Genomic DNA, 18,177 nt, shown 5'->3' with positions numbered 1-18,177 from the left:
AAACACTTTAGGAGCAGCCAATAGTTCTACCTTAATTTTTAAAGATTATAATAATCTAAACACTCGCTCCTTGTCTTGGGTCTCTCTGATACTCCCTCTGTGAACAACAGAGATCGGTAAGTGGGAAAAAAGTTGTCTAGCCCTAACAGTTTTTTTTTTCCAGTGCCCCAAGTCATGCCTGTGATTTCATCATGTAACTTAACAGAAATACTTTTTTCAAAGTCAGAATGTCATGACTATTCTTCTGCTACCTTAATACAGCAGCACACAGGGACTATTTTTCTGCTTGCTCCAATAGATTTACACAATGTTATAAATCACTACACCATAATAGCTCACTTTTAACAAGTAAAAAATGTCTGACACTTTGAGTGTTACTATAATTTTTTATCGCTGAAAGTGTACAGAGATCAAAGTTTTCTGGTTTTTTTAGGCTTGGTCTATACATTCAGACAAGTCCGTGACAGAGAGGGTTTTGCCACATGTTTAAATGTAAAGTCTCAAGGATGTCAGGAGGAGAAAAGAAAATTACTGAATGTCACGTTTCCAGCCCTCCTTATGACCAAAGCAGAAGCAGACATACTTTTAAAAGAAAACTTTCTAGTAACATTATATGCTGCTACTGTTCCCTCTGGATTCCCCTGCAAATGAGTCAAGAGCTTGAGAGATACTTTTCTGGTAACACACATAAACAGATAAATAAATTATCACAGGCTGAGGACAATTTAAACATCTGGGAGCCAGCTCAGGCCTGTCAAGCAAGTCACAGACACTCAGGGACAGGAAAGATCAATCTTCAGCCCCTGATTTCTGTGCCAGAGAGTAGGAACTACATCATTCACCCTCTATACGAGGAAAATCGTGTATTTATAAAATAATCCACTGTGCTTCTGTATTCAAAGACATTTCTATTCATTTATTTTACAGGGGAAAAAAAAGGAGCAATCTCAAAATGTAAGGATTCAAGCTACCCACGGGTTTGTCTCAACTATCTGCTCAATAAGGCATTTTAATTTTCCATCAATGTGGTTGTGTAGTAAGCTGAATTCCCAGAATAAAAAAGGAATAGAATTTATAATAAAATGCAAAAAACTGCAAAAGCAATAGTTTTTAGTCTGCCAGACTAAACAATCTCGTGCCCAAACAGTTACATTCACACACTGAATATAAGGACTGTTACTCAGATAGTCCCTGCAACCAATGCATATGGTCCACAGAAGGCCAATAAATTAGCCAGCACAGTCCAACAGCTAGACCTGGGGATGAAGAGTTGTAAGTCCCAACTGCCACCTAATCACACTGACTATAGCGGAATTCACTTCAACATTTCTTTGCCTCATTTTTTTTTCATGAGGATAACCCTTTCCTGCCTACGTGACCAGTCTCAATATATGTGAAGTTACAGATACTCTCCACTGAGGATGTTTAAACTAATGCTTCAGACACACGAGCACCACAGTTCTTCTCATGACTTCTGGCAGACACAGCTGAAACTCAGCTGCAGTTTGAATCTCTGCTTCGAAGCCCTCCAAGCCTGCTTCGCCAGTAGCCGAGATTCATTTGGAACTACTTACACAGTCACTTAGGTTTTTATAAAACTTATTTTTATTTACTTTGAGACAGCTCGATGAAAATTAAAATCAAACTGCAAATGGAGTCAGGATTTACAAAGCATGCACATTATGGATTTGCTATCTTTCATCCCATCAGTTCACCGTCAAAACCAGCAGTTATAGCACCAACACAGACAAAAGTAAGTCAGCTTGCAGAACTGCCAACACTTGATCGCTCTGCTGTTGCAGTGCAGTGCTTAAAACATTCAGTGTAGACAATGGAGTATAGAGAAGGCATATGTGGCCAAAAAAACCCCTTCCTTCAGTTGTCTTCTCTTCATTCCATCTTTCACACTTCATGTACTAACCCGTTACTCTTAACCTGGCAAGGGAAGTATTTCCTTTCTGGAGACACACATGATAGATTAAGCCTCTGTCTCCACTACTTAACATCTTTGTTATTACATCAGCATACCTACATTACCACAAGTCATTTCTTGAGTCCAAAAGCTTGTTACTTGCTAACAGTCTCTTTCACTTGATAGGGAGAAAGAGCCATATTTTACCACATACATATTGACGTTAAAGAAATACTTCCAACATCTCTTAAAAAATATCTTCTTCTGTTAACAACTACACTTAAGATTGTTAAAAATGAGACAACTATCACATTTAGTTTGCTTTCTACCCTTTAGAAAAGTGGTTTTCATTATTTCACACAATTTAGATAACAGTTTTGTGTTCTAGCTCTCATGTATAAAGTCCAGTGTTGTTTTGCTCTTGATATTGTAGGTACAGGTGCGACTAAATGATTCAAACCTTTCTTAAAATATAGTATTACATTTTCTAATGTTTCTGATTTATTTACAATATAGCATATTTGTCTTAAATACACACATATAACAGTAATGTCAGATTATGGACTGGGTCACATACTCAAATACAAATGGAAGACAAAAATTAACTCATTCAAACCAAAGTTTTGGAAGGAAGACAACAGTGTTGCTTTAAGTAAGTGCACTTTTTAACAAACAACTCAAATGCCTATGAAGACTTTCACCTCTTTGTACTGCCATAGCTAACTGATTTGGACAAACTTTCTTTTTGTTGATACTCTCATTACAACAGCTGTTGAAGCTTTGCCATTTCAAGCATATGATACATGCATCCCCTCTTGACATTCTTCAGTTCCTCTTTTCATTGCACTCCACCTTACTTCGGCATGTCCTCAAGAGGCCTCGTCTGTTCCCAACACTTAATGCCTGAAACTTGTCTTGTCCATCAAGACACGTTAACTTGGATAGCACTTCTGATTTGTCTGAAAACGGTTTGAAACTGTTAAGAAGAACACAATTCACAGTCTCCAGACTGCTTCCATTACACCAATTACAGAACATTTTCTGGAGTCTCTTGGCATTACTGTGCCGGTTACCGAAAATTTTCTGTTAGCTGGCATTTTTTTCCATAAAGTAATGACTATCTATAAAAATATTTCAGTCAGCATTGAACTGTTGTGGTAAAGAGAGATACAACAATCTGAATCAGCAGACTGTGCAGTGATCCCTCCACTTTATATACACATGCAATGTTGAAGTGGACAGCCTAAGAGACAAGAAAAAAACAATTATCTTACCTCATAGCCAAACTGGAGTTCATCTGAGGTTAGCATAATGATATCATCATCAATAGCCAACACCGCTTCTGTTTCAATCTCATCATAGGGAAAGAAGCGGTTACTAAGTTTGTTTTCTGCAGTCCTAACAACTTTCAGGGGAACACGAATCTTTGGCCAGAGGGAATCTAGAGAGAAAAATTAAAAGAAATGGAATTCTTATTATACTTTACTTCTGAACAAGTCTGCACATCTGTCTTAGCTTCTCTTTACTCTTTTTTTCTTCACATCTTAAACAAAAGCTTCTTAACGGTTGGTTTACACCTGACTTTCAGTGAGGCAAACATATAAGCATATGAAGGCAAGAGACAGAAGTTCAGCTACATTTCCCTCTTTTGCTCTCTACAGAGGGCTTCACAGACAGCTATATGGGGGATAGCTTGCCCAAAACAGCAGTCTGCAACAATCACATAACAAGAGTCAGTGATACTATGTATTATTTTGGACACACGGCAAAAAAACATATTTTATTCAACTGCAACTATTTAAAAGAATTTCAAGCAGCAGTATACAAACACTGACTGCAAGTCTAGGGTCATAAAGAATTTGAAGAAGAATGTTAGTTCTATCAAGTGCTGAGAAAAATAAATTTTATTATATCAATTAAATATCTAGATACACCTAAAATGTTTATCACTATTGACAGTTAAGGAGTAGATTCTGTGTATGAGTAATTTCTTTCATCTTCAAAGTCCTAAGTGACAGTGATAAATTAAGCTAGATAAATGCAAAAGGATTCTACTTGTGCCCTACAGCATCCTTACAAGTAGAACAGAGCACTGGAGTACATAATCATGAAAATTCACAAGTCAAATCATGCTTTAACTAGCAACAAAAAAACCCTGTAGATACAAAACCGGATCCAATTCACCCTACAATGAGATTAGATTTCCATTTCTTGCTATGTGTTTAAAATGTAGCACCTTAAGTGTCACATGAACAGTTTCTGCAGGCTTTTGCATATATTCAAAAATTTTCAAAATCTTATTCTATGCCTACAAAAGTATAACTGCAGGCATAAGTATAGAGCACCAAGCTAAAAGAAACACAACTAAGGACCGAATATTAAACATTACTTCTAAATGCACATATTTAACCATAGACATTTTCTAGCACAAAGCTTAACAGTAGTCATTATTACAGTACAATGCATCCTGAAAGCACCAATTCATCAAAAAGTAGTTTAATTAATAGCTAAACAAATAGCTAAACAGGTACACATGTGATTTGTTGGTTTCTTCCAGCTTTCACAATAAACATATTTCAATGAAAATTTAAGGGAAAACAGAGCATTGTAAGATGAGTCTAAGTACCTTGTGAATAGTAGATAGATGAACACTTGAGTTTCTTACATTGGTGAAATGGAGAGGATGACAATGGTATATGATAAGAAAAATAAGTGAAAATACTTTAAATCAACTGCAAAGTGACTGCTCAGAGAATGTATAAGTTGTTCTCTGTGTCACATGAAAACGTGTATAGGGATACACCTTGAGGGAGGTGATCCTTCCCCTCTATTCAGCACTGGTGAGGCCACACCTGGAGTACTGTGTCCAGTTGTAGACTCCTCAGTACAAGAGACATGGACATACTGGAGAGAGTCCAGCAAAGAGCCACGAAGATGATGGAGGGACGGGAGCACCTCTCCTATGAGGAAAGGCAGAGAGAGCTGGGACTGTTTAGCCTGGAGAAGAGAAGGCTCAGGGAAGGTCTCATCAATATGTACAAATACCTGAAGGGAAGGTGTAAAAAAGAGGGATCCAGGCTCTTTTCACTGGTGCCCAGTGACAGGGCCAGACACAATGGGCACAAACTGAAACACAGGACATTCCCTCTGAACATGAGGAAACACTTTTTCACTGTGAGGGTGACTGAGCACCAGCACAGTTGCCCAGGGAGGTTGTGGAGTCTCCATCCTTGGAGATATTCAAAAGCCGTCTGGAGATGGTCCTGTGCAACCTGCTCTAGGTGACACTGCTTGAGCAGGAGGGGTTGGAAAGGATAATCTCCAGAGATCCCTTCCAAGCTCAGCCATTCTGTGATCCATGGTAAGTGCAGTCTATAAGAACTGACACTGGGCTTGAAGCCACTGAAATTTTCATCAGTGATCTGAAATACATAAAAATTGCCAGTGCAATTTGCAAGAGACACAAAGCCTGGAGACATGGAAAATAGTGAGGACAAGAAGGTCATACAGAGCACTCCGGACCGCTGAGTAAACTAGGTGCATTTGAACAAAAACCAGACTGACACAACTCAACACACGGTTAAACAATAGGACCAAGGCAACTTTCCCCCCAAAAGCAGCAGCTGAAAAGGATTAAGGGGACCTCAGAGTGGACCTTAGTTCTCAGCATGCTGCTGGGGCAAAATGAATTAATGTAATTCTTATGTATGTAGATGGGTAAGTAATAAGAAATGGGACAAGGGGAATGGAGGGCAATTTTCCCTGTATGCAGACACAGTCAGATAGATCCTAAAATACTGTTTGATTCTGGTGTGTTTTTCAAAGCATGTTAAAACACTGGAAATGGTGCAGGAAAGAACCACAAAAGTTATTTGAGGGCAGGAGAAAATGCCTTATGGTGGAACTTGGAGATCAATCTGTTTAGCTTATTAAAAGAAGGAACAAAAAGTGGATTTGATTAACGTGTACAAGTAGCTACACAGGAAGAAAAATGCCACATATCTTCAACCAACTAGAGAAAGACATAACAAAAAACAATGACTGGAATCTGAAGCCAGGCAAATTCAAAGTCTAAATAAGACAGACATTTTTAATAGTAACAGTGGTTAACCTCTGGAGGAAGTTAACAAGGACAGCAGCTGATTCTGTACATCTTGTCTTCGAACATGACTGGGTATTATTACAGAAGATGCACTCAAGTTTGATAGAAGTCACTGGATTGAAAAGAAAGGCGATGTGGTGACTCGTGACTTACAGGTCAACCCACATGATCTTACTGTCCCTTCCGACTCAAATTCTATGAACCTATGAATGCCTACAAGTAAAACTTGCTCCCAGGAACACGTGTCCACATCCTTATTGCCACTGGGCCTCTCAGATTTAACAGCTCACACAACACCCTTAAATAAAACACAGAGCTGCACACTGCTTTAAGACACCAGAGTCCAAATACTACTTCACTGTGAAAACAAAGCCATCTTTCCAAACCACACCAAGAATCTTCAAAAGTAAGTTTTTCTTGGAGCTGTATTTTAGAAAGAAGGATTGGCATGCATGGGTGGCCAAAAGAAAGGAGAAGAAATACAGAGTGATATTTACTGGCAAAATTTGTATTCCGTTTCCTACCCTGAGGTTTTTCCTGTGAGATTGAAAAAGTGAATGTAAAATCTACCTTTATCTGGGTGGTCTTGTACACCATGGCCTGTATTTGACATGTATGCAGGTTCTTGCCAGTTTTACTCACCTCTTTTCCTTCTAGTAGAAGGCAAGAGGCACCACCCCAAACACTGATGCACATTTCAGTGGCTTGTAATATTGATTAGTAGCCAGTCGGAAGGATTCAACCACGCTACTGACGGGCTCCAAGGGAAGTCACAGTCAGCCAGCAGCTGGGGAGATACAGCAAGTCCCTTGGGGACACAACAAAAATGTTCAAGAGCCATGGATTCTAATTACAGTGCAATGAGCTCATTCTATTCTCAGCATTGTAAGGTCTTTGAAATCCCCTGCTTGAACCATAATCTGAAACAAAGATTCCAGTAGGATACCACTGAAATTCCAAAAGTTTCATCTTACTAGTCATCCTAACCTCAGGAGGCAGTAACACTGAATGACTGGAACAGCTTATTGCAAATTAGTACCTCAAGTCAACTTACTGCTTTCTTACTGGTTTACCATACAATATGCAAGTATCCATATTTATAAGACAGTTACAGGTACCTCACAAAGACACATATCATGGCCTCATAAAGATTGTAGACTGTTTAATGTTTGCAAGCTACTTAAAGACCTTAGGCTAATTGCCTACAATTATCCAATTATAATCCCAATATCGGTACCAAATAATTTTAAGCAGCCTGCTAGATCCCTAAAAGACTCCACTGTCACAAGTGTTTCAGTAGCAATCAGAATTGCCATAGGTATGTATGCATTTGTAAATTTGTATTTATAAGTATCAACAAAGTTTACATTTTATACATGTTAAGTACTCTTTTATTCAGGCTTTTCTTCCTTCCACATCTGCTATACATAACAAAAGACAACCAAATTACAACAAAGATCTTATTTCAGTGCAGGAATACACTGAAACAAAAATTGAAACTGAAAAGTCACTAGGATTGAAAAATAATAATTCAGAAAAGCAAGCAAGCATGGATGCTTTAAACTTCTAGCTCTTTGGAAAATCAACTGTTTGATAGCTTAATAGCAGACATGCCACTTGCATAAAAATATGGTAACAGAAGAAAAAGTAATGAAAAGTGTATGAAAAATGAAGGTGTAATCTAATTATAATCAGCATGCATCTCAGATGTCAGTAAATCCTGTTAAATCTACATGATTTACTAAGGTCTTGGAAAGTCTCTCAAAATGACCAATTTTCAAAAAGAGGTATGTTACTGTAAAATATTTGTGCTTTGAGAAACAAAGTTTCTGAATTTGGACTTAAATTAAGGAATGGAAAATATTACCATTTTGGAGAAACTTTGAGTAAGGCTTCAGGGTACCAGTTACTCTGCAGCATGGAAAATGGAAGAAAGCATAAGACTACTTGCTGCCTAGAGGCTGATCTGATACTGACGGTTGGTTGCTGTACCTACAGAGATGGAAGTGCGTGGGAGATGTCATGACACAATGACACCTGGGTAGCCGCTTTGGCAGCCTGGGCAAAAAAGACTATCAAAAAGAACAGCAGGCTCCACTCAGAGATCCAAGTATTCAAAATTAGCTCTGCTGCAGGAACTCCAAAAGAAATATATAATCAATAAAAAAAGACAACAGCTACTTCAGAAGTCAAAGTTTTAGAATCCATCAGAAAGGTTAAAACTGTCTATATTTATTTTAAAAGATCACAAAAGAAGAGTATTTGTACTTTTCTTTTTTACACATAGGAGGAATGTGGCTTTAAGAAAAGTCAGAGACAGGATCTGCACTTCTGTAATACTATGCTCTGAATTTGCAGATACTACTTGGAAAGTTACGAGAAACCTCTGCACTAGCAAAACATATATGGGAGAAATTCTCAGTTTAGTAGACTTTATTATAACCAAGGTAAAAGCACATGCTTTAATCTTACAGTAAGAGGGCACTGCATCATTTAACAGAGTATGCCAAAGATAAAAAAAGCCCAAGACAAGAAGGCAGATGAAGTCTTACAAGACGGCATGAGAACCTTTAAGCATACAAAAGTAAAAATGCATGTTTGGACTAGGAATTATTCTTTCTTCTTTTAAGAGCAGTAAGGACTTTCTGTGATGCATTAGAAGACAGAGGTAAAACATGAAAATAAAGCTCTCTGGAGTGTATAAAAATCTATGTATATACAGAGTCTGAAGAGAATGACAGGCATCTCCTATTGCACATCGTACTGAAATAATTACAAGAGAAGACTGAATAACACACTTGCTCTTTGGCAACAAGACTCAGGGCATTCTTCGCACTTTGTGCTATTTAGGACTACTGATGCACCAATTGCAGGAGCTGCCCACAGAAAAAAGCATGTGGTCTTCTAAACACAAAAAGAGCAGTTTCCCAACTTTTCCAAATGCAGCTTCCACTTCTAATGGGCTTACAATCCCTAACAACCACATAAATGGCTGTATTTCTGGGCAGCCCACAATCCCACCATTAAGTCCTGCAAGTCCACGTCTCACAGCAAATTTTTCAAGCATGATTTCAGCATGATTTCCACAAACTGCAGGGTCAAAAAAGTGCCATAATTACATTCCCATTTAAAACACTCATATACAGAAGAGCAGCAAAAAACCCCATCCTCTAAATACCCATTTCTCAGCTACAACTCCCAGTGAATTACATGAAAGACATAAGGAAGAGAAGGGAGGACCATCATGACAGAGGCAACTTCATTATAACCTAAAACAATACCTCTCACACCAAAAAACCCTTTCACTTTCCATACCTCCCTAGGCTTGCCATCAGATGTTTGTAACAAAAATGTTAGTTCATAACAAAATGTTAGTTTGTAACAAAAATGTTATTTTGCATAAGAATGCAAAATGCTTATATATAAAAATGAATTTTTAGTCTGAAATCCAGCCCCATTTCTCAGCTCTGAATGAGCTGTTACATCATACATAAAAGAGGGATCTTTAAAAATAATAGAGAGTAATATTTCTATGGAGTGTATTATCTCTTTTCAAAGAGAAATGGCACCGTCTTGTTGTTAAATAGCATGATTCTCTGTATCCTTGCTTCTGAGAAACTGGGAAGTTAATAGCATCTGAAGGGGTCCTTTAGCAGCAGATGCATTATTATCTATCTAGTCAGCAGACAGAAGTGTATTTATATAGGAAATTACTTGCTCTAATTATTAATCATCCATTTCCAGTTTCAACATTCAACCTAGGGAAAGTGAGAAACAATACAGCTGCTGTACAGAGCTAACCAATATTCTGGGGACACCCATTCTAAGTAGTACCAAGTTCAAAAATAGCAAGTGATACTTGAATGCAGATGGTTTGTTGCATTTGCAATCAGAAGCAGCAGGTAAGGATAATGAGGAGGAGCTGGAAATACACTGTACACTCTTGATGGCAAGAACTAAATGGTTGCCAGTGTTAAGAGCAATATGACAAATTAAAATTAAAAAAAGATCCACTTATTGGCTAAAATAATGGCATTCTGATGACTCATATAAAGACGCTCATACAAACATGCTTTTCCTGTTTTACTTCCTCAGTAACAACAGCTAGGAATCTCTCATGACTGCTGATAACCTCTGATAACCTGGCACCAGAGTATTAATTCATATTAAGCTCAGACTTCCCACAACTTCTATGGAGTCCACTTGGAACTGTAAAAAGGAAAACCCTTCCAGAAGTTGTGCAAGGTAGACTAAGATCAATAAAAAACTGGCAGAAAACATCTCTAAACATCCTCCTCTGTATGTACCTGCAGTTGTACAGAATCCCATACACCACGCTCAACTCTCATACCTGAGCTTTTATAAAATCCTTTATTTGATGCTCATTCTAATTGGTTTACAGTAGGCTGTATGAATTCAACTAATTGAACACAGATGATGGAAGCCTAACAAGTACTATTTCAGCCTCAAAGACTGAATGGCAGAAATTAGCTGGAATCTGAAGTTTCAAAAAACTGTCAGAAACAACAACATCAAGCATGTTACATCTATTTATTACCAGGATTCCTTTAATAATGGCTGACTGAAAAAGTCTGTCAAGGCCTTTCAACTGCTTCAACTTAGAACTATCTGTTCAAAACAGGTGCTTTCTACTTACATTACAATGTTTATATTGGTCTACGGGCAGTAATGCACAGAAAAAATAAATTCTAAAAAAAATAGAATATTGGTTTCTAGGACATTATTTAGAGCCTGGTTTTGTTAAGCTGGGTTTGTTAAGATAAATTTATATACTTCCTTGGGAAATAACATCGCAAAATGTTCATAAGATGATTCACAGAAGACTAAAACCATAATGAATTCATTCTCTAGCTAATCAAGGAAAATGGCATTAAGTCCATCGTCAAGAAGCCGAATTAATTCAAAACCTAAAGAGAAGTTCAAAAAAGCATTCCTATCAGTGTTGTTAAAGGCACAGTATGCAAAAAAACCTGCCACTGAAGATTTTTTATTATTGTTTTAAAGTTAACACTTTCTTAAGACACAGTCATCCATAGGATACTCAGGTTCCTTATCCCCAGGTGTTTTATATCAATGTTGCTCATTAATAGTATCAAATTGAAATAAAAAGATTATTATTTTGGTAATACCCATAAGCCTTATAATCTGTATCTTATTCTAAGTTTATCAGCAACTTATCTCCAGGAACCGCTACCCATACAACTACACAGAAAGTACACGTTCTTTAAAATACACTTTTCATTTTTATAAAACTGAACCTAAAAAGGAATCAAGCTACCACACATGATTTGTAGCTTGTTGCATATTTACTAACAGTAATACATTTATATATTTTTATACCATTTATGTGGTAGACAAAATGGTTTCTTCAATTGTCTGAAACAAACGTGATGAAACGTCAGTGGAAATTTCTATCACAGACTATTTTCTTGAATTTCAGAACTAGCAATTTAGACAAATACAAATGAAAGGGCAAAAGTATTTGGCTGATGGAGAAAGTGAAGAAACATCCTGTCTACACAAATATTCCCAGCAGCAGACACTTGGACCACAATGTTTATTTTAATGGATGCGGGGCAAGTGAGAAAAAAAATTGTTTTCTTCCTATAATACTTCAAAGATATTAATCTTTTTATTAATATTATACATACAGTCATGGGCCTGCTGACACTACTGCTGGGTTGACAGGCTTCTCGCATACCATGTATGGCTGAGAATATATGCAAAACTCAGCCAAAGGCACAGAGGAGAGATCACATCCCCTAAATCCAGAGAGCACTTAAGATCAGCAAGATGCTTCTATAAAGCTTTAAGGTTCCAGATTAAAATCATCATCATATGTGATATTTTCTCTCTGCTATTTCACATATAAGATCCGACGATGTTACCATCCTAAGCACTCTGAAAACTTCAAAATGTTTGCACAAGACATCTGTGTTGCTCATAGACTCTTCTGTTGCAGTTGTATTTTTTTTCCTAAGATACTGCTCATATTTTGAGTTCAAAAACAAAAGATTAGACCCTTGGTTTCCAGTCTCACCCAAAGCAGTGTTCCTACTTTGGTGCACAGATTCAGCAATGACCTCAAAATACACAGTAAAGCTTCCACCCCTCTACACATACCTATGTCTACAATATCTCTCAAATAGAAAGTATGGGAAGGCAGCGTGTTGAACTATGCAAAATAAAAGCCAAAGCACAGGACCTTCTTGAATCAATTCCTTGCCCTGAAGCTGAATTACTGAATGATGGTGAGACTTCACCTCTGTGTACCCCAGTTTCTAAAGCTGCAAAATGGGAATAACCAGTTAATCTACTGGTTATATAGCCAGGATACATACATATTAGTAAATGTTTTGAAGGTACCCAGATTAAATTAAACCTATAAAAAGCAGTTTCCTTTATTATTTATATTTTAATATATTTATATTTTACTTCGATTTCAAAGTAGACATTAACTTTCTAATTAAAAATCTCGGCATCTACCTAATAATAATGCCATGAATAATATGCTACTTATATAGCAGTTTTAAACTACAGGTCTCAAAGTATTTTATCTAAGACAATATTGTTGTATTAATCTTATAAACATGGAAACTGCGGCACACTAAGAAATGAGTTGCTCCCATTCAGCAGGCAGAAGTTGTGTCTGGTAAGTGCCCCAGCTATAAGAACTATCTGCCCAGGAAAAATAACTGAAACATTGGGGGATTTTTTAGTGCTCATTAATTTTTGTTTATTTCTCAAGAACCTTGTGAGATAGCCTATGTGCCCTTCACTGTGTTCAGGTACCAGTATAGTAAAACAAGTAGGAACTCGGAACAGACAGTTAGGTGACTAAAGATCAGTCATTTAAGCCTGCAGTAGTCACCTTGTGTTTCCTTCATACTTAGTGGAGGAAAAAAGGGTACTTCTGGAGGCATGATTTAGTTCACCCTAAAACAAATGCCTAATGCAGGTGAGATGGAGATGCTTGTTTCTTTCCACTGGTTCTAAAGGAAACACAGAGCAATGTGCTCAGACTTGAACAAGCAGCTCTCAAACATTTTAAGTTACGAGAGTAGACCTCGCAAACTCATAAGACAAAGGGAAAAATAGTCTTTAAATTGCTACTGATTTCTAGCCCATATACATGTAGCTACTTTTTCTCCAACTTTATACTTTTGTATATTATTTGGGTGAAAACTTACCAGTCAGGTGTTCATTTAATCAGCTGCCCTCTTAGCTGTTTACTTTATTTAGTATCAGCCAATGTGACAAAAAAATTGTCAGTCATATCAGAGCTGCATCTGCCTCGACAGGCCTAGATTTGCAAGGAGTTTGTTTTCCATACACCTTGCACACTCCCCACACCTGTTACTATTCCACAGCACGGCAGCTGAGATCAGCTACAGCCTCCTACCTACACTGAGGGATGCTCAGCAGTACTGGTGGCAGAGTGACCACAATTCAGTCTCGCCATCCGTCTGACAAAAATCACCATTAGTTCATTTTCAGGTCGTGCTGACAAATACACCTTTTCACTCAAACTTTACTAAATGCTGAGGACAAGCGAAAAAGGATTTTTATCTTATGGAATGTTGCATTTGTTGGGGTGCAGCATCTTAAATTTTGTACGATATTTAGAATAGAATATTTCATTTTTATTCTGTTTTCCTCTTAAGTCCTGAGTTTGCTGAGTTTTGTTACATAAAGGCATTATTACAAGTATATAAGCATTCATTTAGAAAACAAAACAAAATACAAAAACCAAAAACCAACATTAATCTTAGAATTTGCATTCAAAACCTTCCATTCCTAGGGACAGACTCCCTCTATTTCCAATACATATTGCTTCATTAACAATGTCATTTTCAATTGTAATATTTTTATGGTGTTGACAGAGGAAAGAAAGGAGCAGCCACATGTCATATTTGTGTGGCACTATGCCAGCTACATCTCAGGGGACCTAAATCCAATTCTCAATTTACCACATATAATCACCAAGGAAGACAACTCGGATGTCCTTCACCCAGCCCTCCCACTTACACATGCAAAACAAAACAAACACACAAAAGGTTGCAACGACAAAAGCCAAGATTTGCTTCTGTACCGAAACGTGTCCCTTACACAGAAAGGACCAGGAAATACAACACTTGATGCTCTAGGAGGTTAAGCGCCTCAGCTTTACCATAACCAATTAAAAGCGAATAGCCATAAAAGTGCAGATACTACTGTAGGGTAATAAACCAGACTTTATCAGTGACAGTGGTGCACATTACAAACTTCAAACTCATTCCTTGCTCTAATCCATCAGAAACTTCCTGGCTTTAACAGGCTATAAACAGCAGAAGCTTTGAAGTCCAAGGATTAGGATCACTAATAAACAGACTGAACGAGAGACTGTCTGAAGAGCCAAGTGGAATGCCCTGCATGGATCTGGAATAAAACAAGTTAATTTAATCAAACTGACCTCTCTCTAGCCATAGGCCAAGAGATTACAATGGTTATAACAGCAATAAAGACACAAGGGACACTAGAAACAAATAGTTATTTGCTTCAATGCAATGCTTAGGCTAATGTAAGGGCAAAACTGCCCGTGCTTTCAACTATGCTCTCAAATCCACAATTTTAAGCTCTACAGGCAAAGGGCTTTTTTTTTTTTTTTTTTTTTAAACTAGTTCATGATTTAGTGGTAATCGAGACAGAAAAAAAATTAAACACACTTTAATTTTCAAGAATTTCTAAATGCAAGATTAATAGAATGATTTAATAAAAAAGATAATTCTAATTATTTATTTGCTTCAACTCTCCTGTATCTCAGACTCACTCAAGGGAAATGGGGAAACAATCCATTTGAGTTAAATCCACCTGCATTCAGTGCTCACATAACTGAATATAACACTAAGCATTTTTGCTTTTAGAAAAACCTTCTTACTGCAAAAATTCCAGTTATTGTCAATTTATACACAACACTTCTCACTCTAAAGGACTGCAAAACATTTAATAAACACTTGAGCACAGCAGTATTACAGAACACTTTTTAAAGCAAACAATAAAGCTACTCTGCTTTAAGCTGGAGCAAGTTGCCAAAATGGCAAATGAGCCAAGTGAATGGTAGCAATAGCTTGGCTCTGAGAAGCTGTTAGAAGATGGCAAATTGAGACAAGTGGTCAGGGATTAATTTTTATATCATATCTTGCTACTATGCAGAATAGCTAACTTCGAAGAGTGGAAAAAAGCAGCAGCTGAAAGCTCTGAAAAGAGAATTACAAAGCAAGGAGTCCTAATGACATGCTTCATTCACTACAGAAGACAGAAGAATCCACAAGGTTCTGTGCTACCAAATACAGCATTTTTTTGAACACATATTCCTAGAAGGCAACACGTCTTCTGCCACATGAGAATGACAGATTCATGTGTGCAGCATACGGGAAACAAACTCATTTACAACTACTGTATCTATAGTATTTAATCACAAATGAGAAGAGAAGGCTTTAATTGCCCAGAACAATGCTCAGGATTTTAGTATTAGTGTTCAGAACTTGGAAGAAGCTCATCCTAGGAAGCAATAAGCATGGAAATAAAGTGAGCAGCACTGGAGTGGCTGTCTGGCACTGGAGAGGATTACCACAGGCCAAGCTTAGCTACCTTACTTTACATGAGGTTATGCCTCCTGGCTCTCCCATTTACTCCATGGTGATTTCGTAAAGGAATTCACCGATGTCAGGACCTATGCTTCCAGCTGAGGACCCTGGGAGAAGAGTAAGAGCAGCATGGTCTCGTGAGGCAGACAGCCCAGGACTGGGGAAAAAAGGGAGCCAGTGGGAGACAGAGCAGCCACGCTGCATGCAGCAGTGTTATATGAAAGGAGAGAGAGAAACATGGGATTAGGATCTTGGGTTTGAAAACGTAGGCAGTAAGCTGGGAGGACTGGGCAGCCTGAGACTGAGGTCCTAGCATGAAGGGATACAGTACGGCAGCATGCCAGGCCAGCAGATACCCATGCCAGCAAAGCACACCTCAGCTACTGAAAATTAAACAAATTAAGTCAGAGATTTACAGCACTGAGTTCACACTGGAGTCATTAATATACTTTTGAAACCAAATCTTCTTCCAAAAACCTACACATTTAAATTGTTTGGGAAAAAGGTCTGTGAATCTGCCCTCATTTTACAATAACCATGAATTAAAAAAATTTAAAATATCATGCAGACATCACCAGATTCACTCATGAAGACTATAAAGAGCAACATAGTACCATATGTGTTGGAAACAGAAACATTTGAAAAAAGGGACATATGTCTTGTCTTGCTGGGCTAGCTGTAGCATTTTCACAAGATATTCTGGTGGCGTCGGAACTTCTTTTCAGACACCCAAAATGTCCCAAGTTTTCATATCATCAGTCAAAATATTAACTTATTTTATAACTCCAAGCATTCAAACTACTTTGCTGCTTTGAACCACATTTGCCCTAGAAAACAGTCTAGCAGAAGTAGTATTCACTGCGATGAGAGAGAGTCTACAGAGAAATAAAATCAAGCATTGACAAATCAAAGATGGGTCTCTCCTTACCACTCCCCAAAATAAAGTTAAGGGCAGAAACGTTTCTGTCACTATTGCATCTGTTACCTTTGATTCAGAAGTTAGCAGCACAACCACTGGTATGCTTTTGTCTTTTAATCTACTTTGGCTTTCCTCATTTCACTTTCAAAAATATTGCCACAAAAACCCCCAAATTTATTATTTTTAAAGTAATCATGAAATACTTTTCGAAGACCTATTAATGATGTAGAAGAGAATCATTCTGTAACAGGTGCAAGTAGGCATGCTACCTCCAGTTTCACCCTCCTCCACCACACCTACCATGGGGTCTTACCTTCTGGGGGATTCTTATTCTGGTTGTTCCAGACAACTAACAATTTGGATAGACTAGGCACTTTAGACACCTCTGTGATGACTCGGAAAAGGCTCTCCACCCGGTCATAGGTCAGAACTATGGCTGTGAAACCTTGGGACTGAGGTGGGATCAGTGGAAGGAAGAGTGGGTTGCTCACACTGCTCCATTTCTGTTAAGGAAAACAAGAAAACAGGAAAACAATTTGATTAAAGTGACTTATCACAGCAGGGGGTAATTATTACAGTAGGGAGTAATTCACATAGCCAGGACCTAACCGCAGATTTGGAATTTGCTCAGATCAGGCAGGTTAACTCTCCAATTTTGGGAGCAGCAGACTTCAGCAATTTCTCAAAACCTTTATTCCAATCCCTTTCTTAATTCAATTTTCATTTTTGCTTAACTGTAATATTGCAAACAAGGAGCTTTAGGTAAAAAATAAAGTGGAAGAGGCAGATAGATTTGTGGAGAAGGAAAACCAAGGTGAATTTTGAACCCAGCTAGCACGAGTCAATTCTCATTTACTGATCACTATTTCAAGACATTTATGTCTATAGTCAGGACTCAATAAACAAAGAGAAACTTAATCAGCACTACAATTTCAGAAGCAAAAAAGAGTTAACAACAACAAAACCAAAGCAGCAAAAACATAAAACTGGCATAAAATGTGTACTCAAGCAAAAAAGGCAAAGGCGGGCACTAAGAAGAATAATGTACTAGCTTCCACAAAACTGTGTTTGTTCAATGGTAGAAAAAAAAACAACCTTATTGCATTAAAAAAAAAAAAAAGAAGAGGCACGAGATGCAAAGATGAATTTCAGAGAGCTATCTACTCCTCGTGAATTTTAATGAGGGCATCCCTTTTAAGACTTTAAAGGTCTTACTTCAATATACTGCCAGCATAAGGAAGCCAGCTCAGCTGGCAAAAGACAAGACAGACAACGAAATTCTCACTGAATGTGCCAACCTCCTTTGGAGCTGATGACATGGGGGAGGAAGCACTGAAGGGACCATTTGACAGAAATGAAAGCGCTGGCATTTCAGTCTCAACTTCTTCATTCCAGCTGATGTTCCAAGCAGGGATCAGACAGAGAAGCAAAGGGAAAAACAAGACCTTTTGGGATGAGGTGAAAAGGGGAGTTGGGAAAGCAGAAACCGAGTGATGCTGTTTTGCAGGGAAGTCTTGAATCCTAGCCTGTAAAAACTATCAACACTCATAAGAGGTTAGTAACTGCCAGCAGTTTACAGAAATACTGCGAGAATCTC

At 37.8% G+C, this 18,177-nt stretch overlaps 1 protein-coding gene across 1 annotated transcript in view; it reads right to left on the bottom strand.

Moving 5' to 3' along the window:
* Positions 1-18,177, bottom strand: part of EXT2 (exostosin glycosyltransferase 2) — an 80,747-nt gene that overhangs the window by 14,275 nt on the left and 48,295 nt on the right. Inside the window, exons 9-10 of the mRNA XM_072863856.1 lie at positions 16,894-17,083; positions 3,187-3,353 (exon numbers count right to left, since the gene is read on the bottom strand). Of these exons, the coding sequence (XP_072719957.1) occupies positions 3,187-3,353; positions 16,894-17,083 (357 nt within the window). The remainder of the gene's footprint in view (positions 1-3,186; positions 3,354-16,893; positions 17,084-18,177) is intronic.

This window comes from Ciconia boyciana, chromosome 6 (genome assembly GCF_034638445.1).
Source record: "Ciconia boyciana chromosome 6, ASM3463844v1, whole genome shotgun sequence".
NCBI lineage: Eukaryota > Metazoa > Chordata > Aves > Ciconiiformes > Ciconiidae > Ciconia > Ciconia boyciana.
This window is presented reverse-complemented; position numbering and strand designations above follow the sequence as displayed.